The 24,636-nt window shown below is 50.1% G+C and overlaps 1 protein-coding gene across 1 annotated transcript in view; it reads left to right on the top strand.

Moving 5' to 3' along the window:
- Window positions 1–15,292: 15,292 nt before the first annotated feature.
- AMFR (autocrine motility factor receptor) overlaps window positions 15,293–24,636 on the top strand; it is a 55,242-nt gene continuing 45,898 nt past the window's right edge. Inside the window, exon 1 of the mRNA XM_040329146.1 lies at window positions 15,293–15,720. Coding sequence (XP_040185080.1) covers window positions 15,508–15,720 — 213 coding nt within the window. The 5' untranslated portion in view covers window positions 15,293–15,507. The remainder of the gene's footprint in view (window positions 15,721–24,636) is intronic.

The following is a 24,636-nucleotide window of genomic DNA, read 5'->3' as shown; positions in this document are numbered from 1 at the left end:
TTACAGACTAACTTTACTAGAATACATTAAGCTTGTGTATTACAGGGGTATTTATATTTAAAAAGTGAAATTGTGGCCGGAACTCCGCTTTAAACGGGGTTGTAAAGCTTTGTGTTTTTTCACCTTAATGCATCCTATGCATTAAGGTGAAAAAACACCTTGCACTCTCTGGCCCCCCAGCCCCAGTCCTATGCATTAAGGACCCCCCGTTTTACTTACCTGAGCCCCGAATCTCCGTGGGCGTGATCCTGCGATGCTTTCCCCCAGCTTGAGGCGGCTCTTCATTGGATGATTGATAGCAATGCAGCCATTGGCTCCCGATGCTGTCAATCAAATCAATGACGCGGCGTGCCGGGGGGCGGGGCCAAGTGATATATCGGCCGCCGACTGTATCACACGGGAGCGCACCCGCAAGCTAACCCCCTTGGGAGAGTGCATCCCAGAGGGGGGTTAGCTCTTGCAGATAGGAGCCGAGACAGGCACAGAGGGACCACAGAAGACAAAGATCGGGGCCACTCTGTGCAAAACGAACTGCTCCAAAAGTCCTGCTAGCCACATCTGTGGAGCGGTATAGGAGCGGGGTGTTTACCGCTCCTTCCGATTGAAATCAATGGGAAACCGCGATAATACCGCCCACAATGCACCACTACAGTGGCGCATTGCGGGCGGTAATAACTTTTTTTGGCCGGTAGGGGTTTAAAACCGCTAGCGGCCAAATTAAGCGGTAAATACAACGGTATAGCGTCGTTAAAAATCGTGCCGCTATACCGTCACCGCACCTCCACTGCCCCGTGTGAAAGGGGCCTTAGGGAGCTTTTTTTTAATGCCAAAAGCGTCTAAAAAACGTCCAGTGTGAAAGGGGTCTTAGCAGGGCTTTACCAGCGTTTTTCAGGCGCTGGCAGTGTGAAAGGGCTCTGAAAGCACTCGGGCTTTCACATTGGTATTGCAGATGAGGCTTCTTTCAGGCGCTTTACAGGCTTTTTTTAACGCCAAAGCGCCTGAAAAATGCCCGAAAAACGCCCCAGTGTGAAAGGGGTCTAAAGGTATATATTTTTTCGTTTAAAATAAAAACACGTCACACTTTTCTGCTCTGTGTGGCAGTTTTGCACAGAGCAGCCACGATCCTCCTCTTTTAGGGTCCCTCGCTGGCGCTCCTAGCTCCTCCCATTTCCTCAGTGCCCCTATAGCAAGCTGCTTGCTATGGGGGCTTGTGTGCGTGCTCGCTCCTGATCCGTGCTCTGTGTGTCCATAATTTAAAACAGAATGGGACTCGGGCCTGCCCCCTGCTCCCTCCTCACTGGTTGTGATTGACAGCAGTGGGGGCCAATGGCTCTAACTGATGTCTCTCAGCCAATAACGAGACAGAGACCCAGGAGAGCAGCGGCTCTCATGCACATTGCTGGTTTGCATTTGGGCTCAGGTAAGTATTAGAGGGGGCTGGGCAGCTAAAACATTTGGCCTATAGAACCACTTTGACATCCGTATGCATGCATGGGAGTTATTTTCCCTTGCTGGCCAAAGATGGCTGAAGACCCCGCACTGAGGCCTCATACACACGACCGAGTTTCTCGGCAAAAAACAGCAAGTAACTTGCTGTTTTTTTTTTTTTGCCGAGGAAACCGGTCGTGTGTACATTTTCGACGAGGAAACTGTCGAGAAACTCGACGAGCCAAAAAGAGAGCATGTTCTCTTTTTCCTCGACGGGAATGGAGAAAATTGGCACGTCGAGTTCCTCGACAGCCTAACAAGGAACTCGACGAGCAAAACAATGTGTTTCGCCTGTCGAGATCCTCGGTCGTGTGTACGAGGCCTAAGAAAAAGGTGGAGAACAGGCTGTTTATGGTTGCAAGGTATCTCACAGACATCGCATCACTAGAGCGCAGATAAAGCCAGCAAAGATTTTGATAATGACATGAAAAGCATGGGATACAGTAGATGTATATATATATAAATATCGATCTATATATATAATCTATATACAGTATATAGATCGATATATTTATATAGATATATAGATCTATATATATCTATATATAGATATAAATAGATATAGATCTATATATCTATATATATGTAGCGCCTGGTTACTTAAAAAGTACCGGTGCTAGTTAAATTTAGAGAGGGATCAGAGTGTTAAGTAACTCTGATCCAATTATTATGTTCAAAACTGGGTCTCTGTCTCAGCTTGGCTGTGCTGTGGGCTGTCTATTGTTGTTGGGGTGTAGTTCCTACCCCAGGGCGATGGTGGCAGTAGTGGAGTCGAGGTTTGGGTGCTCTTCCCCAGCAGCCTATCAGGAGGGTTCAGCCTCGCTGTGCATGCTGGGGGAGGGTATTTATGGGACAGACGCCATTGGTCTGGGTCTTCTTCAGAGTGCGGCACCCACCTTCAGGGTGACTGCATCACGGCGCCCTGGCGTAATGGCCTTCCAGGCCAGGGTGCGTGTGCCACGCAATGTTCCTGGTTCCGGGACAACTGAGCTGTGGCGGGGAGCCCAGTGGTCGACTGGGTCCCCAATCCTGAAGATCCCAAGCGAGATAGCTGTTCGGTGGGGAGTCCATCTGAGGAGAGCCAATGAGAGGCTGACGATCCAATAGGGTCTCGACAAACCACCAGTGATCAAGGTAGCCGGAAACACTGAGAGGCTGGTCACCAGTCAGTCGGTACCTGAAACTATCTGAAGGAGAGGAACGGTAGCCCACCACCTAGATGGGGTAAGTGCCAAACCAACTGGCAGACGGGGTGAGGGGATATAGTGCCCCCCCCCCCCAAAAAAAAGCCACCAGCTGCCACTGCTTCTAAGGATTGCTAAGCAGCAATATATTACATTTTTGAGTCTGGGATTTAATACCATTTTAAGGGCTGGTTGCTATTTTGTACGGAGCACCATGGTAACTGTTAGGCCCTGTACACACGATCAGACATGTCCGGTGAAAACGGTCCACGGACCGTTTTCATCGGACATGTCTGCTGGGAGCTTTCGGTCTGATGTGTGTACACACCATCAGACCAAATTCCCCGCAGACAGAAAAAGCGGTGACGTGTCGGCAACGATGACGCGGCGACGTGCGTGAACCAGGAAGTTCAATGTTTCCACGCATGCGACGAATCACTTCGACGCATGCGGGGGATTTCGGTCCGATGGTTAGGTGTACTAACCATCGGACATGTCCGACGGACAGGTTTCCACCGAACAAGTTTCTTAGCATACTAAGAAACTTTTGTCCGCTGGAAACCTGTCCGCTAGGCCCTACACACGGTCGGACATGTCCGCGGAAACTGGTCCGTGGACCAGTTTCAGCGGACATGTTCGGTCGTGTGTACAAGGCCTTAGAAAGCAAAATCCGGTGCATTTGCACAAAATAAGCAGTGCCCTGTTGTCATTTCAAATGTTTTCTACTTCTTTCCTTTTGAGTCCATAAAGCACAATAATCTGAAGATATACAAAAGTTTATTTATTTAGTGATGACATCCCAGGTCTCCGAAATATAACCTTTAATGTAAGTGGGGATAATAACATCACCTTTTTATATAATCTGGTAGAGCCACTGACATAGATGAATATGAGACCAAAATGATTCCCTTTGCAAGGTTCTGGATGTAGCGCCTGTGTACTTTCGTACAGGTGCTATGCTTAAATTTAGTGGGAGAATGAGAGAGTTATGTTGCTCTCATTCTGTAATTTTACAAATTTGGCTGTCGCCAAATCTGGATTGCCCTGTAGGTCAGTCTGTGCCCCAGAGATGCAGTCTCATCTCTGGGCGGCAGGTGGCACCAGAGGGGTCCAGGCGGAGCCACTTCTTCCCAGCAGCCAATTGGAGGAGTTTTCCCTTGCGGGGCATGCTGGGAGGAGTATTTCTGTGGTGGAGGCCGTTGTTCGGGGTTCTTCGCGGGTTCCTGGTTCCAGGTGCGGCACCCACCTTTAGGGTGTGCGCACATCACGGGCCCCACCACTACCAGGCCGGGGTCACGTGCTACGTGGAGTTCCTGACTCTGGGCCCTCATGGCCCGGAGCAACTGAAACTACAAAGGGGCCCCAGTGACTTACTGGGTCCCCACTTCTATTGAGAAGATCCCAAGCTGAGTGCTGTTCATTGGGGGATCAGTCTGAGGAGAACCGGGAGGCAGGTGATCCAACAGGGCTTGAACGAACCACCGGGGATCTGGGCACCGGACACTGACAGGTTACATTCAAGCTGTCAGTCGGTGACCCCAAAGACATACTGGGAGGATTTGCTCTACCGTCCTAACTTCCAAGCCCTAGGCCTGTGGCAGAGGTCTCATCTGGACATCCAAATCTAAATTAGAGCCAAGTCTGTAGCAGAGACTTATTTTCCTTTCCCAGAAGCTTTAAGTGGCCCTCTGGCTGCCAGGCCTGTGAGAGAGGTCTGCCCAGGGGCACTTCACCCACTCCGGCTGGAGTGGCGACGCAGACGAATATAATTACAGAGGGCAGGACTGCCTTTATTATCCATAGCCTGATACTGTGAAGTTGCTCTACCTTCACCATCCTATCCTGTCTACCTCAAGTTACACGTTGGTCGTGTTTGACCAGGACAATAAAGCATTTTGAATACGCCAACCAACGGTCCTGGACATTCTATCATTGCTCTCAACAACACCATCACCCCTAGTCACAGTATAGAGGTAACTTAAACACGCCAATCCCAAATCTAATCAGCGGCTCCTCCGGGGGTAGCGCTACATAGAGAAAAAGGAAACGCTGTTTCACGTGTTCCATCCCAAGTATTTCTGACAGGGCTGGACCGGGACAAAAATTTGGCCCTGGACTTCATCCAGACTGGCCCACTTTGACAGGTCTCTCCCATGGTGGCCAGACAATTCCCGCATCCTGGCCACCCAAGCCCCCTCTCCCCCTTCACTAGCCACTAGCCGTTCTACTTTATTAGAGTAGAACTGCTGGTATTGTACTCTTATAGGCAGTACCAGTGGGGTAGCTAGACAATATTTCACCAGTGGCAAAGAATCAGTTCGGTGCCCCCCTCCATGAGACAAGATTAGGCAGAAGTGAGAAAATCCCAGGCCATAGCTGTTGAGTAAGCTGTTTGTCCCCTCCCCCATGCTCCTTCTGGTCCCCCCCCCCATGCTCCTCTGTTGTCCCCCCTGCTCCTCTGGTCCTCCCCCTGCTTCTCTGTCCCCCCCCCCCAAGTGAGCGCTGCGGGGAGGGAGAGGAGGTGAGCTCTGCGGGGAGGGAGAGACAAAAGAGCGGAGGGGGGTGGTGGTCCGCTGTCACTGAAGCCGGCCCACCGGGAAACTCACGGTAGTCCCAATGGCCAGTCCATCCCTGAATACTGATATTGTCAATGTAATGACAGTAATAAGAGATTTCAAACAAGAAAACTTTTAGTTCAGATGTGTGTGTCATTCCAGTGGTACACCTAGTATAGTTGTATTAGTTATATATAGACAGATGTCTCCATCTAGTGGTAAAAACTATAACTTCCACTGGACTCTATTTATTTACTTATTATGTATACACTCTCATTTATTTCTTAGGCCTCGTACACACCAGCGGACATGTCCGATGAAAATGGTCCGTGGACCGTTTTCATCGAACATGTCCGTTGGGATCATTTGGTCTGATTCACAGAGCTGAAGAACGGGAAGAGGTGATTGTAAACAAACCTCTCCCCATGCTTCCTAGTCAAATTGTCACTGATCGTCTGTTCACTGTCATAGGGAACAGACGATCAGTGAAGTCACAAGCCAAGCCACGCCCCCACACAGTAAGAATCACTCCTTTAGGTCACACTTAACCCCTTCAGCGTCCCCTACAGGTTAACCCCTTCACTGCCAGTGTCATTTTTCACAGTAATCAGTGAATTTTTATAGCACTGATCCCTGTAAAAATGACAATGGTCCCGAAATGGTGTCAAAAGTTTCCGAAGTGTCCGCCATAATGTCGCAGTCACGATAAAAATCACTGATCGCCGCCATTACTAGAAAAAAAAATATTAATAAAAATGCCATTAAACTATCCCCTATTTTGTAGACGCTATATCAAGAAACGCTTATTGCGATTTTTTTAACCAAAAATATGTAGAAGAATACGTATCGGCCTAAACGGAGGAAAAAAAATGTTTTAATATATTTTTTGGGGGGAATCTATTATAGCAAAAAGTAAAAAATATAGATTTTTTTTTAAAATTGTCTCTCTATTTTTGTTTATAGAGCAAAAACTAAAAACCCCAGAGGTGATCAAATACCACCAAAAGAAAGCTCTATTTGTGGGGGAGAAAAGGACATCAATTTTGTTTGGGAGCCACGTCGCACGACCGCACAATTGTCAGTTAAAGCGACGCAGTGCCAAGTCACAAAAAGTGGCCCGGTCTTTGGCCAGCAAAATGGTCCGGGGCTGAAGTGGTTAATGTGTATCAATGCTTTCATGCGCAGGTGCCTCTGACATGTGATCACGTTTGTATGTGCATGTATGTGGAGTTGGGGGTGTCAAAGATTTTTGAAGGACATATTTTAAGTGCTTTAAGTAACTTTATTTTAAAAAACTTTTTTTTCTTACTAAACTTTATTTGTATCACATAGAGGACAAAAAGTCTCATATGTGTTATTTTTTTGTGGCTGGTCCTCTGTAATGAGACATCTCTTCCCCACAACCCTTGACTGTGGTTGTGGGGGTCTACGGAGCATCGCGCCTTTCACTGCAGAGAATCGCATCTCTTCTCTGCAGAGCATCACACCTTTCTCCCAGGGCTGCAGAGCATCGTGCCTTTTCTGCAAAATATAGCACCTTTCTCCCAAGGCTGCAGAACATTGCGCCCTTCCCTGCAGAGCATCCCGCCTTTCCTGCAGAGCATCGTGCCTTTCGCTGCAGAGCATCGTAGCTTACCTGCAGAGCATCACATCTTTCGCTGCAGAGCATTGTGCCTTACATGCAGAGCATTTCGCCTTTCTCCCAGGGCTGCAGAACACCACACTTTTCTCCCAGAGATGCAGATCATCGCGCCTTAGCTGCAGAGCATTACACCTTTTTTGCCCTTGTTTACAATTACACTTAAAAGCAAGCTAAGTTACACAAAAATCTGCAGAGCATCGTGTGTTTTCGCTGCAGAGCATTGCGCCTTTCTCCCAGGGCTGCAGAGCATCGTGCCTTTTCTTGCAGAGCGTCACATCTTTTGCTATAGAGCATTGCGCCTTTCACTGCAGAGCATTGTGCCTTTCCCTGCAGAACATTGTGCCTTTCTCCAAGGGCTGCAGCGCATTGTGCCTTTTCTGCAGAGCATAGCACCTTTCTCCCAAGGCTGCAGAGCATTGCGCCTTTCCTGCAGAGCATCGTGCCTTTCGCTGCAGAGCATCATACCTTACCTGCAGAGCATCACACCTTTTGCTGCAGAGCATCGTACCTTAACTGCAGAGCATCACACCTTTCTCAGCAGAGCATTGTGCCTTACATACAGAGCATTGTGCCTTTCCCTGCAGAGCATCCAGCCTTTCCTGCAGAGCATTGCGCCTTTTTCACAGGGCTGCAGAGCATTGCGCCTTTCCCCCCCCCCCATTGCATCAGTTTCATAAATACATTTACATTTAAAAGCATTTTTGCTACAGAGCATCGTGCCTTTTCTTGCAGAGCATCAGACCTTACCTGCAGAGCATCATGCTATTCGTTGCAGAGCATCATACCTTACCTGCAGAGCATCACACCTTTCTCCCAGGGTTGCAGAGCATCACACCTTTCGCTACAGAGCATCGTGCCTTTCGCTGCAGAGCATCGCGACTTTCTCACAGGTCTGCAGAGCATCAAACCTTTCGCTACAGAGCGTCATGCCTTTTGCTGCAGAGCATCGCACCTTTCGTTGCAGAGCATTATACCTTACCTGCAGAGCATCACACCTTTCTCCCAGCTCTGCAGAGAATTGCGCCTTTTTTGCCCTTTTTTACAATTACACTTAAAAGCAAGCTAAGTTACGCAAAAATTTCAGAGCATCACGCCTTTTGCTGCAGAGCATCGTGCCTTTCCCTGCAGAACATCACGCCTTTCTCTAAGGGCTGCAAAGCATTACACCTTTTGCTGCAGAGCATCGTGCCTTTTAATTGCAGAGTGTCATACTTTACCTGCAGAGCATAACGCCTTTTTCCCAGGGCTGCAGAACATTGTGCCTTTTTTGCCCCGATTGCATCAGTTGCATAAATACATTTATATCATTTTTTGCTGCAGAACATCGTGCCTTTTCTTGCAGAGCATCACATCTTTTGGTATAGAGCATTGCGCCTTTCTCTGCAGATCATCGTGCCTTTTCTTGCAGAGCATCAGACCTTACCTGCAGAGCATTGCGCCTTTCACTGCAGAGCATCGTGTCTTAACTGCAGAACGTTGTTGCGCCTTTCTCCAAGGGCTGCAGAGCACCGCGCCTGTTCGCTGCAGAGCATCGCACCTTTCTCCCAGGGCTGCAAAGCATCACACCTTTTGCTACAGAGCATCGTGCCTTTTGCTGCGGAGTATCGCACCTTTCATTGCTGAACATCGTACCTTTATACAAGGGCTGCAGAGCATTGCGCCTTTTCCCCCCCGATTGTGTCAGTCGCATAAATACATTTACACTTAAAAGCATTTTTATGTCTTTAAAAAAAGGGGGAAAAATGACATTTAAAAGGAAAGAAAAAAATGTAATTTTTTTAAACGAACTATTACCCGACTGTGTAAAGTTTCACTATGAAGGCAAATTGCGCCAATTTCCGAAATTGTGTCAAGATCCGATGGTTGACAGCAGCAATATTAACCAACTGCATCAAGTACCACCGATATTACAAATTGCGTCAAATTACGGAATGGAATTTGGGGGAACCCCCCCCTGTGTGAAAGGCGCCTTAAAGGGGTTTTAAAGAGATTTTTTTTTTAAATAACAAACATGTTATACTTACCTCCACTGTGCAGCTCGTTTTGCAGAGTGGCCCCGATCCATGACTTCTGGGGTCCCTCGGCGGCTGTCTCTGGTCCTGCCCGCAAGAACTTTCCACCTTCATGCGAGCGTGCTTGCATGGTGTTGAGTTCTTGCGGGCGCGCTCCTGTGATACAGCCGGTGGCTATAGCCGCTCACTGTATCACTCGGCCCTAGGAGGAGGAGGGCGGGACATTTATCACAGCGCGCCAGAACTGTTGCCAACACTGTGAGCACAGCGTGACACAGCGGGACCGTCACAGCAGTTGAGTGAGCAGTGGCACAGTAAGGAGAAAGTGCTGTGAGGGGCTTACGATGGTGAGGGGGGCTGATGATGATGTAATGATGATGATGATGGTGGGGGGGGCTGATGATGATGATGGTGGGGGGGGCTTGCAATGAGGGGCTGATGATGTAATGATGAAGGTGGGGGGGCTTGCAATGGTGAGAGGGGGTTGCAATGAGGGGCTGATGATGGTGAGGGGGGCTTGCAAAGGTGAGGGGGGGGGTTGCAATGAGGGGCTGATGATGATGTAATGATGATTGGGGGGGCTTGCAATTAATGATTGTGAGGGGGGGGCTTGTAATGAGGGGCTTACAATGATGATGGCGAGGGGGGGATTGCAATGAGGGGATGATGATGATGATGCAATTAATGATTGTGGGGGGGGGGGGGCTTGCAATTAGGGGCTTATAGTGATGAAGGGGGAGGGTTGCAATGATCGTGAGAGGCTTGCAATGGTGAGGGGGGGGGGGGGGGGCTTAGGAAATTGTTCATAGTTTTTTTTTATAGTCCGGCCCTCTAACGGTCTGAGGGACAGTGAACCGGCCCCCTGTTTAAAAAGTTTGAGGACCCCTGCTTTAGGGTTTGCCCAGGACATCTGCCAGCTTTGTCAATGGGAATTTTTGCATCTTCGGAGGTCCAACAAGTTATTGATTTGCATTCACCGGTAAAATTTGGGCATCGGTAATTGTAGCTGTGAATTTCTCAGTGGTAAATGTGTTATGCATTCTATTATTAGCTTTAATGAGAGTATTAGACAACCAGGCTTTTGCAATCATTTGCTTAGTCGCTGTCAGGAGGTGCGTCATCAGTTTAAATTGGTAATTTGGGAGCCCATCTGGCGTGGAGACGCATTCAATGCCTCCAGCCGCCATTTGCTTTGCAGATTTGTTTTAGAATTGACAACGTTTTTCATTTGTAGATATTGAAATATTTAGGGAGGTTATAGGCATCTCTTGCACCATGCTCCTAGTCTCTGACCATCTCTTGCACCATGCTTCTAGTCTCTGACCATCTCTTGCACCATGCTCCTAGTCTCTGACCATCTCTTGCACCATGCTCCTAGTCTCTGACCATCTCTTTCACCATGCTCCTAGTCTCTGACCATCTCTTTCACCATGCTCCTAGTCTCTGACCTTCTCTTGCACCATGCTTCTAGTCTCTGACCTTCTCTTGCACCGTTCTCCTAGTCTCTGACCATCTCTTGCACCGTGCTCCTAGTCTCTGACCTTCTCTTGCACCGTGCTCCTAGTCTCTGACCATCTCTTGCACCGTGCTCCTAGTCTCTGACCATCTCTTGCACCGTGCTCCTAGTCTCTGACCATCTCTTGCACCGTGCTCCTAGTCTCTGACCTTCTCTTGCACCGTGCTCCTAGTCTCTGACCTTCTCTTGCACCATGCTCCTAGTCTCTGACCTTCTCTTGCACAGTGCTCCTAGTCTCTGACCATCTCTTGCACCGTGCTCCTAGTCTCTGACCATCTCTTGCAGCGTGCTCCTAGTCTCTGACCATCTCTTGCACCGTGCTTCTAGTCTCTGACCATCTCTTGCACCATGCTCCTAGTCTCTGACCTTCTCTTGCACCGTGCTCCTAGTCTCTGACTATCTCTTGCACCGTGCTCCTAGTCTCTGACCATCTCTTGCACTGTGCTCCTAGTCTGTGACCATCTCTTGCACGGTGCTCCTAGTCTCTGACCATCTCTTGTACCGTGCTCCTAGTCTCTGACCATCTCTTGTACCGTGCTCCTAGTCTCTGACCATCTCTTGCACCGTGCTCCTTGTCTCTGACCATCTCTTTCACCGTGCTCCTAGTCTCTGACCATCTCTTTCACCGTGCTCCTAGTCTCTGACCTTCTCTTGCACCATGCTCCTAGTCTCTGACCATCTCTTGCACCATGCTCCTAGTCTCTGACCATCTCTTGCACCATGCTCCTAGTCTCTGACCATCTCTTGCACCATGCTCCCAGTCTCTGACCATCTCTTGCACAGTGCTCCTAGTCTCTGACCATCTCTTGCACCATGCTCCTAGTCTCTGACCATCTCTTGCACCATGCTCCTAGTCTCTGACCTTCTCTTGCACCATGCTCCTAGTCTCTGACCATCTCTTGCACGGTGCTCCTAGTCTCTGACCTTCTCTTGCACCATGCTCCTAGTCTCTGACCATCTCTTGCACCATGCTTCTAGTCTCTGACCATCTCTTGCACCATGCTCCTAGTCTCTGATCTTCTCTTGCACCATGCTCCTAGTCTCTGACCTTCTCTTGCACCATGCTACTAGTCTCTGATCATCTCTTGCACCGTGCTCCTAGTCTCTGACCATCTCTTGCACCGTGCTCCTAGTCTCTGACCATCTCTTGTACGGTGCTCCTAGTCTCTGACCATCTCTTGCACTGTGCTCCTAGTCTCTGACCATCTCTTGCACTGTGCTCCTAGTCTCTGACCATCTCTTGCACGGTGCTCCTAGTCTCTGACCATCTCTTGCACGGTGCTCCTAGTCTCTGATCATCTCTTGCACTGTACTCCTAGTCTCTGACCATCTCTTGCACGGTGCTCCTAGTCTCTGACCATCTCTTGCACCATGCTCCTAGTCTCTGACCTTCTCTTGCACGGTGCTCCTAGTCTCTGACCATCTCTTGCACGGTGCTCCTAGTCTCTGACCATCTCTTGCACCGTGCTCCTAGTCTCTGACCATCTCTTGCACCATGCTCCTAGTCTCTGACCATCTCTTGCAGCGTGCTCCTAGTCTCTGACCTTCTCTTGCACGGTGCTCCTAGTCTCTGACCATCTCTTGCACGGTGCTCCTAGTCTCTGACCATCTCTTGCACCGTGCTCCTAGTCTCTGACCATCTCTTGCAGCGTGCTCCTAGTCTATGACCATCTCTTGCACAGTGCTCCTAGTCTCTGACCATCCCTTGCACCGTGCTCCTAGTCTCTGACTATCTCTTGCACTGTGCTCCTAGTCTCTGACCTTCTCTTGCACTGTGCTCCTAGTCTCTGACCATCTCTTGCACGGTGCTCCTAGTCTCTGATCATCTCTTGCACCATGCTCCTAGTCTCTGACCATCTCTTGCATGGTGCTCCTAGTCTCTGACCATCTCTTGCACGGTGCTCCTAGTCTCTGATCATCTCTTGCACCATGCTCCTAGTCTATGACCATCTCTTGCACCATGCTCCTAGTCTCTGACCTTCTCTTGCACCGGGCTCCTAGTCTCTGACCATCTCTTGCACCGTGCTCCTAGTCTCTGACCATCTCTTGCACCATGCTCCTAGTCTCTGACCATCTCTTGCACCGTGCTCCTAGTCTCTGACCATCTCTTGCACCGTGCTCCTAGTCTCTGACCATCTCTTGCACCGTGCTCCTAGTCTCTGACCATCCCTTGCACCGTGCTCCTAGTCTCTGACTATCTCTTGCACTGTGCTCCTAGTCTCTGACCTTCTCTTGCACTGTGCTCCTAGTCTCTGACCATCTCTTGCACCGTGCTCCTAGTCTCTGACTATCTCTTGCACTGTGCTCCTAGTCTCTGACCATCTCTTGCACGGTGCTCCTAGTCTCTGACCATCTCTTGCACGGTGCTCCTAGTCTCTGATCATCTCTTGCACTGTACTCCTAGTCTCTGACCATCTCTTGCACGGTGCTCCTAGTCTCTGACCATCTCTTGCACCGTGCTCCTAGTCTCTGATCATCTCTTGCACCGTGCTCCTATTCTCTGACCATCTCTTGCACCATGCTCCTAGTCTCTGACCATCTCTTGCACCGTGCTCCTAGTCTCTGACCATCTCTTGCACCATGCTCCTAGTCTCTGACCATCTCTTGCACCGTGCTCCTAGTCTCTGACCATCTCTTGCACCGTGCTCCTAGTCTATCACCATCTCTTGCACCATGCTCCTAGTCTCTGACCATCTCTTGCACCATGCTTCTAGTCTCTGACCATCTCTTGCACCGTGCTCCTAGTCTCTGACCTTCTCTTGCACCGTGCTCCTAGTCTCTGACCATCTCTTGCACCGTGCTCCTAGTCTCTGACCTTCTCTTGCACCGTGCTCCTAGTCTCTGACCTTCTCTTGCACCGTGCTCCTAGTCTCTGACCATCTCTTGCACCGTGCTCCTAGTCTCTGACCATCTCTTGCACCATGCTTCTAGTCTCTGACCATCTTTTGCACCATGCTCCTAGTCTCTGACCATCTCTTGCACCGTTCTCCTAGTCTCTGACCTTCTCTTGCACCATGCTCCTAGTCTCTGACCTTCTCTTGCACCGTGCTCCTAGTCTCTGACCATCTCTTGCACCGTGCTCTTAGTCTCTGACCATCTCTTGCACCGTGCTCCTAGTCTCTGACCATCTCTTGCACCATGCTACTAGTCTCTGACCATCTCTTGCACCATGCTCCTAGTCTCTGACCTTCTCTTGCACCATGCTCCTAGTCTCTGACCATCTCTTGCACCATGCTCCTAGTCTATCACCATCTCTTGCACCGTGCTCCTAGTCTCTGACCATCTCTTGCACCATTCTCCTAGTCTCTGACCTTCTCTTGCACCGTGCTCCTAGTCTCTGACCATCTCTTGCACCGTGCTCCTAGTCTCTGACCATCTCTTGCACCATGCTCCTAGTCTCTGACCATCTCTTGCACCATGCTCCTAGTCTATGACCATCTCTTGCACCATGCTCCTAGTCTCTGACCATCTCTTGCACCATGCTCCTAGTCTCTGACCTTCTCTTGCACCATGCTCCTAGTCTCTGACCATCTCTTGCACCATGCTCCTAGTCTATCACCATCTCTTGCACCGTGCTCCTAGTCTCTGACCATCTCTTGCACCATGCTCCTAGTTTCTGACCTTCTCTTGCACGGTGCTCCTAGTCTCTGACCATCTCTTGCACCGTGCTCCTAGTCTCTGACCATCTCTTGCACTGTGCTCCTAGTCTCTGACCATCTCTTGCACGGTGCTCCTAGTCTCTGACCATCTCTTGCACTGTGCTCCTAGTCTCTGACCATCTCTTGCACGGTGCTCCTAGTCTCTGACCATCTCTTGCACTGTGCTCCTAGTCTCTGACCTTCTCTTGCACGGTGCTCCTAGTCTCTGACCATCTCTTGCACCGTGCTCCTAGTCTCTGACCTTCTCTTGCACTGTGCTCCTAGTCTCTGACCATCTCTTGCACCGTGCTCCTAGTCTCTGACCTTCTCTTGCACTGTGCTCCTAGTCTCTGATCATCTCTTGCACCGTGCTCCTAGTCTCTGACCATCTCTTGCACCGTGCTCCTAGTCTCTGACCATCTCTTGCACCATGCTCCTAGTCTCTGACCATCTCTTGCACCATGCTCCTAGTCTCTGACCTTCTCTTGCACGGTGCTCCTAGTCTCTGACCATCTCTTGCACCGTGCTCCTAGTCTCTGACCATCTCTTGCACGGTGCTCCTAGTCTCTGACCATCTCTTGCACTGTGCTCCTAGTCTCTGACCATCTCTTGCACGGTGCTCCTAGTCTCTGACCATCTCTTGCACTGTGCTCCTAGTCTCTGACCTTCTCTTGCATGGTGCTCCTAGTCTCTGACCATCTCTTGCACCGTGCTCCTAGTCTCTGACCTTCTCTTGCACTGTGCTCCTAGTCTCTGACCATCTCTTGCACCGTGCTCCTAGTCTCTGACCTTCTCTTGCACTGTGCTCCTAGTCTCTGATCATCTCTTGCACCGTGCTCCTAGTCTCTGACCATCTCTTGCACCGTGCTCCTAGTCTCTGACCATCTCTTGCACCATGCTCCTAGTCTCTGACCATCTCTTGCACCATGCTCCTAGTCTCTGACCATCTCTTGCACCATGCTCCTAGTCTCTGACCATCTCTTGCACCGTGCTCCTAGTCTCTGACCATCTCTTGCACCATGCTCCTAGTCTCTGACCATCTCTTGCACCATGCTAGTAGTCTCTGACAAATTCTTTATAAACTTTCTGAAGTCTTTACCAGTTGTCTGTAGTATGACACTCAGTAAAGTCTATGATCTTCGGTGGAGTCAGGGGCAATAATTGACCCCCTCTCTCTCTCTCTGTATTAGGTGAGCCCCTGGAGAAGTCAGGCTGGTCACGTGATCATCTGTCACCCGGCTGACTCCTCCGTGCTCCTCACCTTTCCCCCAGCGGCGCAGTGTTGGGGAGTGTGGCGGCCGGCAGGGGGCGCGGTGGGAATGGTACACAGGCCGGAGGTAGGGTAGTGAGCGGGGAAGACGCAGTGCTTGTCCCGGAGGCCTCTCTCTCTCTCTCTGTCAGTGTCGCGTCATCCCCACATTTCACGTCTGGTCACCGAGCGAGGCCGGAGAGGGCCCCGGGCTCTCATAGACATGCCTCTGCTCTTCCTGGAGCGATTCCCATGGCCGAGCCTGCGGACGTACACTGGTCTGAGCGGCCTGCTACTGGGCCTCAGCCTACTGAGCGCCTACCGGAGCCTGAGCGGGGAGCTGGAGGAGGAGGAGCGGGCAGAGCTGCCGGAAGACACCGGGGACTTGGTGCACGAACTAGGCCGATACCTAGTCAATGACAGCCTCGGAGTATGGGTGAGTGAGGGGAGAGGAGCATGGGGGGAGGGGAGAGGTGTGGAGTATGGGGGGGTGTGAGGGGAGAGGAGTATGGGGGGGAGGGGAGAGGTGTGGAGTATGGGGGGTGAGAGGGGTGTGTGAGGGGAGAGGAGTATGGGGGGGAGGGGAGAGGTGTGGAGTATGGGGGGTGAGAGGGGTGTGTGAGGGGAGAGGAGTATAGGGGGGAGAAACCAAGGAGTATAGAAGAGTGAAGGGGGGGGGGGGGACAGAGAGGAGGGTGGGGGACAGAGAGGAGTATGGAAGAGTGAAGGGGGGGGGGGCAGATAGGGGTATGGAAGGGTGGGGGGGGGACAGAGAGGAGTATGGAAGAGTGAAGGGGGGGGGACAGAGAGGAGTATGGAAGTGAGGGGGGGGGGCAGAGAGGAGCATGGAAGAGTGAGGGGGGGGGGGGACAGAGAGGAGCATGGAAGAGTGAGGGGGCAGAGAGGAGTATGGAAGAGTGGGGGGGGGGGACAGAGAGGAGCATGGAAGAGTGAGGGGGGCAGAGAGGAGCATGGAAGTGTGAGGGTGGGGGGGCAGAGAGGAGTATGGAAGAGGGGGGGGGGGCAGAGAGGAGCATTGAAGGGTGCGGGGGGACAGAGAGGAGCATGGAAGAGTGAGGGTGGGGGGGGACAGAGAGGAGCATGGAAGAGTGAGGGTGGGGGGGCAGAGAGGAGCATGGAAGAGTGAGGGGGGCAGAGAGGAGCATGGAAGTGTGAGGGGGGCAGAGAGGAGTATGGAAGTGTGAGGGTGGGGGGGCAGAGAGGAGTATGGAAGAGTGGGGGGGGGCAGAGAGGAGCATTGAAGGGTGGGGGGGGACAGAGAGGAGTATGGAAGAGTGAGGGGAGGGGGCAGAGAGGAGCATGGAAGAGTGAGGGTGGGGGGGCAGAGAGGAGCATGGAAGAGTGAGGGTGGGGGGGGCAGAGAGGAGCATGGAAGAGTGAGGGTGGGGGGGGCAGAGAGGAGCATGGAAGAGTGAGGGGAGGGGGCAGAGAGGAGTATGGAAGAGTGAGGGTGGGGGGGGGCAGAGAGGAGCATGGAAGAGTGAGGGGAGGGGGCAGAGAGGAGCATGGAAGAGTGAGGGTGGGGGGGCAGAGAGGAGCATGGAAGAGTGAGGGTGGGGGGGGGCAGAGAGGAGCATGGAAGAGTGAGGGTGGGGGGGGCAGAGAGGAGCATGGAAGAGTGAGGGGAGGGGGCAGAGAGGAGCATGGAAGAGTGAGGGTGGGGGGGGCAGAGAGGAGCATGGAAGAGTGAGGGGGGGCAGAGAGGAGTATGGAAGAGTGAGGGGAGGGGGCAGAGAGGAGTATGGAAGAGTGAGGGTGGGGGGGAGCATGGAAGAGTGAGGGGAGGGGGCAGAGAGGAGTATGAAATAGTGAGGGGGGGGCAGAGAGGAGTATTGAAGAGTGAGGGCGGGACAGAGAGGAGTATTGAAAAGTGAGGGGGGAGAGAGAGGAGTGTGGGTGAATGAGGGGAGAGGAGCCATACAGTGTGGGTGAATGAGGGGAGAGGAGCCATACAGTGTGAGTGAATGAGAGGAGAGGAGCCATACAATGCGGGTGAATGAGGGGAGAGGAGCCATACAGTGTGGGTGAATGAGGGGAGAGGAGCCATACAGTGTGGGTGAATGAGGGGAGAGGAGCCATACAGTGGGTGAATGAGGGGAGAGGAGCCATACAGTGTGAGTGAATGAGGGGAGAGGAGCCATACAGTGGGTGAATGAGGGGAGAGGAGCCATACAGTGTGGGTGAATGAGGGGAGAGAGAGGAGTGTGGGTGAATGAGGGGAGAGGAGCCATACAGTGTGGGTGAATGAGGGGAGAGGAGCCATACAGTGTGGGTGAATGAGGGGAGAGGAGCCATACAGTGTGGGTGAATGAGGGGAGAGGAGCCATACAGTGGGTGAATGAGGGGAGAGGAGCCATACAGTGTGGGTGAATGAGGGGAGAGGAGCCATACAGTGTGGGTGAATGAGGGGAGAGGAGCCATACAGTGTGGGTGAATGAGGGGAGAGGAGCCATACAGTGTGGGTGAATGAGGGGAGAGGAGCCATACAGTGTGGGTGAATGAGGGGAGAGGAGCCATGGGTGAGGGGATGTGACTGTAGAGTGGCAATGATTGTAGGAAGAACAATTGAAGTGTAATGTATGGAGAGAGAACAGATTCTGTGTAGAGAAATGAAGGGAGAAGTGGAGTTGTTACACCGCAGCCTCCGATTTGTTGCTTTTGAAAAGAAAAGAGCTGATTGGTCGGTCGGGAATACCCACCACTGTCGCTCCAGTTTGCTGTGTTCCAGTTCTTGTACATAAGCTCTGCGGGGAACTCGCTGCTTTCATACTGGTTTGGGGTGATTTGTAGATTGCAGCAAGGAAAACATGTTCTTGTGATCTCAGGGCCTTAATCAGAATGAAGCCAACATGTCTTCCGATCAGTGGGTGGATAACGCTCGCCCAGCAAACACGGGCCACACATATATATATACACACACACACACACACACACACACACACACACACACACACACACTGCTTTCTTGTACTGTCAGGGTCAGAAACATGCATTCCCCGACTTCAAGTGCTGTCCTGATCATTGAATGTCATTACAGATGTAGAATCGATTTTAAAGAGTAACTCCACTTTCTAGAGGGAAATAAAGTATAGCAACTGAAATAAATATATAGAATTGTAACACAAGCCATACTGTAACTGGTATAAAAAATGTCTTTCCATTTAAAACTGCAGCCAATAATTTCTGTAAAATCCAATATGGCAAAGTGGCGTCTTTGTGCCCACCGCTGGTATACAGAACACCCCGGAAATAACCTTTCCTGCTTGTTTGAAGATCTCTGCATTAGGATACAAGTCGGGATTTATGCCCCGGTAACACTAGTGTGGGTTCTCCTGTGTCTGGCATTATGCTGCAGTGCATGACGATGGAAATTCCCTGTGGTGCCCGGTCACAACATGGTGCAGGTGCTTGTTTTTGGCCCCATAGATTGTAATAGGAGTGCATGAAAAATGCATGTATGCGTATTTGGCAGGGTTTCCTGTTTAACCACTTGACCTGGAAAGTTTTACACTCTCCATGATCAGGGCATTCTTTCGCTATTCAGCACTACGCTACTTTAACTGGCAATTGCACGGTCATGCAACACTGTATGAAGATTACATTTATATCACTTGTTCACACACATAGAGCTTTCTTTTGGTGTTATTGGATCACTACTGTTTGTTTTTTTATTGCCAAAAAAACCCCAAAACAGACAGAACATTTAAAAAAAAAAAACAATTTTTTTTTACTTTTGTTTTAAAACAAATCTCATACATTTAGACCAGAATGTATTGTGCTACATGTCTTTAGTAATAAATCCCAAATGTTACCCACATATAAATTTGGTTTGTGTGAGAGTTATAGTGTCTACAATTTATGGTATAGATCAGGGATATGAATTAGCGGACCTCCAGCTGTTGCAAAACTACAAGTCCCATAATGCCTCTGGGTGTCACGCTTGTGGCTGTCAGTCTTGCTAAGCCTCATGGGACTTGTAGTTCTGCAACAGCTGGAGGTCTGCTAATTTCATATCCCTGGTATAGATATATAGTGGAATTTATGCAGATATAGAGGCTATACTGTGGCGGTGATCAGCGTCTTATAGTGGGACTTTGATAGGTTGGTGGGCAATCTGAAACTAAAAACCACTGGTGGGGAGGGTCACTCACTGACATCACTGGTGACACTAAGGGCTCTTTCACACGGAGCAGATCCGTATTGATCTGCTCCGTTAGCCCGTTTGGCTCAGCGGGGATTCCTCCGTAAATCCCAGCTCAGCTGTCGGCGGACAGGGCGGTCCCCGCACACTGTGCAGGGACCGCCCTGTCTCTCCTCCGCTCTCCCCTATGGGGAATCGGATGAATACGGACCGTGTGTCTGTATTCATCCGATCCGTTTCGCCGGATGGAAGAAAAATAGGGTTTTCTTCCGTCCACAAAAGCGGATCTTTGCAGGACGCGGATGGTTGCGGATGCATCATCCGCTAATGTCTGCAATCCCATAGGGAACCATTACAAGTCCGTAAACGGAGTTGTAATAAACGGACCGTTTGTCCGTATGTTTGAAAGGGCCCTAATACAGTGCACATGCGCACCCCAAACCCTGGAGAAAATCGCCAACATTTATTTATGTTGCTGAGCCTGCAGCTGCCGACCAGTCACAGTAGATCAACTGTGACCAAGCAGGAAGTAGTTAGAGGGGTTCCCCCATGAAAAAATGCACGTTTAGGAGATATTTACACTACCTATACAGTATCTCACAAAAGTGAGTACACCACTCAAATATTTTATTATATCTTTTCATGTGACAACACTGAAATGAGACTTTACTACAATGTAAAGTAGTGAGTGTACAGCTTGTATAACTGTACATTTTCTGTCCCCTCAAAATAACTCAACACACAGCCATTAAAGCGGGGGTTCACCCTAAAAAAAATTTTTTCTTTATCTACCATACAAACTAGCATACTAGCGTCAGCTACAGTATGCCTTTTTTTTTTGCGGTGTACTTACGGTTTAATCCGTAACTTTCATTTCAGACTCCGGCCGGGAAATAGGCGTTCCTATGAAGACGGGTACATGATTGACGTCCAGCTATGGCGCGTCATGCCATCCGAAAAAAGCCGAAATAGGACGCGGAAATATACGGCGCCTGCGCAGTCAGCTCCTAGTCAGGCGCCGTGAAGAGCGGAGTCCTATTCCGGCTATTTTCAGAACGTGTGACGCGCCATAGCCGGCCGTCAATCATGTTACACTCTTCATAGGAACGCCCATTTCCCCGCCGGAGTCTGAAACTAAACTTACGGATAAAACCATAAGTACAGCACAAAAAAAAAAAAGGCATACTGTAGCTGATGCTAGTATGCTAGTTTGAATGGTACAAAGGTGTGTTTTTGGGTGAACCTCCGCTTTAATGTCTAAACTGCTGGCAACAAATGTGAGTACACCCCTAAGAGAAAATGTCAAAATTGTGCCCAATTAGCCATTTTCCCTCCCCTGTGTCATGTGACTTGTTAGTATGTCTCAGGTGTGAATGGAGAAAAAAAAAAAGCCGATCACTGGCGGTTGTCAGAGGGACTTCGGTCCCGATCAGGGAGAGCTGCCGCCAGCTCATCTGTGCCCACTTGTGCCACCTGTCAGTGCCACCTATGGGTGCCCACAATGTCACCAATGAGTGCCTCATCAACAGTGCTGCCCATCATTGTCACCTACTAGTGCCACCTATCGGTGCCATCAGTGGTACCTATCAGTGCCGCCTCCATCAGTGCATATCAATGAAGGAGAAAAATTACCTGTTTGCAAAATTTTAGAACAAAATATTTTTTTCAAAATATTCAATTTTTTTTTTTTTTTTGTTTAGAAAAAAATAAAAGCCCCAGTGGTGATTGAAAAGCTCTATTTATGTGAAAAGAATGAAACAAATTTCATTTGGGTACAGTGTTGTATTACTGTGCAATTGTCAATCAAAGTGCATCAGTGCTGAAAATTGGTCTGGGCAGGAGGGGGGTTTAAGTGCTCAGAAAGCAAGTGGTTAAGGAAGTGAAAATTGGAGAAAAAAATTATTAACAGTCAAAACAAACAAGACAAAAATGCAATTGTGTAAGAGGAAGGAGGCAAGTGAGAGGATCTAATTTAAATGGGTGAAGGTCTGTTTTAAAGGATAAATTCACCTTTTGTAACCTGCAGTCCCTGTTTTGACAACGAACAGGGGACCCCCCCCACTCCCACTCCCCAAGTACAAGCAGACAGATACACTGAGTGCAATGCTTTACACAAGTTCCAAGTAGAATAATAAATGCCAATTGTTTATCTGTAAAAAGGTGAACTTATCTCTTAAGGGCTCTTTCACACTGGGCGGATCAGTAATGATCTGCCCCGTGCACCTCCGCTTGCTCAGCGGGGATCGCTCCGTTGATCCCCGCTGAGCCGGCGGATGACAGGGCGTCCCCGCACACTGTGCAGGGACCGCCCTGTCTTTTCTCCGCTCTCCCCTATGGGGGGATCGGATAAACACGGACCGTCTGTCCGTGTTCACCCGATCCGATCCGCCAGGTGGAAGGAAAAGTAGGTTTTTCCTCCATCACACTTTGGCGGATCGGAGCCGGTCGGATGTCAGTGGGCATGTCACCGCTGACATCCGCGGCTCCATAGAGGAGCACGGAGCGCCCGTACAGGTCCGCAAAAAACTGACAGACGGACCTGTACGGGCGCTCAGTGTGAGCCCTAAAGGGGTTGTAAGAGCCGGTTCACACTGGGGCGACTCGTCAGGCGGCTGACAATTCGCGTCCCATTCTATTCACCAGAACCGTTCTAATAGGCGCGACACAAGTCGCTCCGACTTAGAAAAAGGTTCTTGTACGACTTTGGGGGCGACTTGCATTGACTTCTATACAGAAGTAATTTTGAAAGTCGCCTCTGAAGTCGTCTTCAGGACGACTTGCCAACTGAAGTCGTGCCGCCCCAGTGTGAACCGGCTCTAAAGGATATAATTTTTTTTTTTTTTAAATAACAAACATGTTATACTTGCCTCTAGGGATGAGCTCCGGCGTTTTCGCACAGTCCACGTGCAGAGCCCGCCAGGAAGTCTGCACAGCGCTGCGCTAACCACAGGCAGGGAGACATTTCCCGATCTCTGCAGCCGAGCATCGAGACAGTGTCTCCCTGCCTGTGATTAGCGCAGCGCCGTGCACACTTCCTGGCGGGCTCTGCACGTGGAATGTGCGAACACGCTGGAGCTCATCCCTACTTGCCTCCACTGTGCAGCTCGTTTTGTAGAGTGCCTCTGAACCCCCCTCATGGGAAGCTCTCTCCCATGGGAGTTAGTTCTTGCAGGCACGCTTGATACGTGATACAGCCGGCGGCCATAGCCACTCACTGTATCACTTAGTCCCGCCCCCCGGCGTACCGCATCATTGGATGTGATTGACAGCAGCGCAAGCCAATGGCTGCGCTGCTATCAATTCATCCACTCTAGCCAATCAACGGCCAGACTGAGCGGAGAAGAGGACGTTGGGGGTGAGCGAAGCAGGTGAACGGGCTCAGGTAAGTAAATTGGGGGGGCTGGGAGGGCCCGTAACTGTCAGATGTTTTTTCACTTTAATGCATAGGGTGCATTAAGGTAAAAAAGAAAAAAAAAAACTTTACAACCCCTTTAAGGAGATTCCAGCTTCAGTAAATGTTCACGCTATTCTGCTGATGACGGTGGCATATTGCTACACAGGCAAGCATTGTAGAAGGTTCAAGTGGTAAGGAGAAAATAATGTGAGATTTGTAGCTGCTACAAAGTTAGTAGTGTGACATAGTCCTTTGTATTGAGAAATTGCTTTTCACCCATGTAAACATCAAGCTTTCTCTACGTGGATTAAATATTTCCATTTGTTAGATTTCTTAAAGCGGTAGTTCACCCTCAGTGTCAACATTGTACCATAAAATCAGGCATTGTAGCGCGAGCTACAGTATGCCTGTCTTGAATTTTTTATCCCCGTACTCACAGTGTACTGGTACATTATAGATTCCGACTCCCGCAGGGAATGGGCGTGCCTATGGAGAGGGAGGATGATTGACGGCCGGCTCTGGCACGTCACGCTCCCCGAAGACAGCCGGAGTAGGTCTTGGCTCTTCACGGCGCCTGCGCACAGACTATGCGCAGGCGCCGTGAAGAGCCAAGCCTATTTCGGCTATTTCCGGAGAAGCGTGACGCGCCAGAGCCGGCCGTCAATCACCTTCCGTCTGGATTGGAACGCCCATTCCCCGTGGGCAGTCGGAATCGTCTATGTACGATTACACAGTGAGTACGGGGATAAAAAATTCGAGACAGGCATACTGTAGCTCGCGCTACAATGCCTGATTTTATGCTAGAAGAAAAAAAAACAATTTTTTTCTTGTTTATAGGGTGAACCCCCGCTTTAAAATGTTTTCTGCCATAAAATAATGTAACATGAAAATACATTTAGTGCTCTGAAATAAAAATATCACTACGTATTCCAATATTGGATGTGATATTTTAGGAATATGAGAGAACTTTAAAGCGGAGGTTCACCCAAAAAACAAGTATATAACATTACATTCTGTATACCTCAAACATGTACAGTATGCTGTTTTTTTTTTTTTTGGGGGGTGTACATACGGTATTATCGCTATTTTTCACCTGACTTCTGGATACTAGCTCCCGCGGGAGTAGGCGTTCCTATACAGTGGCGCAATGTCCTCTGGGACTTCGCCCAAATGATTGACGTGCCTGACAAAAATGTCCCCCCCAGGCGGATAAGGAGCATCACGAGTTTCTGAAACTAGCCGAACTTCGAGTCAGCTCTCTACGGCGCCTGCGCACTGACTAGGAGCCGTGTAGAGCTGACTGTGCAGGCGCCGTATAGAGCCGACTGTCAGTTTGGCTAGTTACGGAAACTCGTGACGCGCCTTGTCCCCCGGGGGGACATTTTTGTCAGGCACGTCAATCATTTGGGCGAAGTCCCAGAGGACATTGCGCCACTGTATAGGAACGCCTACTCCCACGGGAGCTAGTACCCGGAAGCCAGGTGAAAAATAGCAATAATACCGCATGTACACCCCCCCCCCCCCCAAAAAAAACCGCATACTGTACATGTTTGAGGTATACAGAATGTAATGTTATATACTTGTTTTTTGGGTGAACCTCCATTTTACTTACCTGAGCCCTGGAATTTCCTACGGTGGAGATTCGCTCTCCCTCTGCCTGGGGTTCTGGGCTCTTGATTGAATAGATTGATAGCAGAGCAGCCATTGGCTCCCGCTGCTGTCAATCAAACCCAATGACGCGGGAATGGACGCCAAATGATGGACTCGGGAGCGCGCCCGCAAGGTAAGCTTCTGGG

Source organism: Rana temporaria, chromosome 11 (genome assembly GCF_905171775.1).
Source record: "Rana temporaria chromosome 11, aRanTem1.1, whole genome shotgun sequence".
NCBI lineage: Eukaryota > Metazoa > Chordata > Amphibia > Anura > Ranidae > Rana > Rana temporaria.
This window is presented reverse-complemented; position numbering and strand designations above follow the sequence as displayed.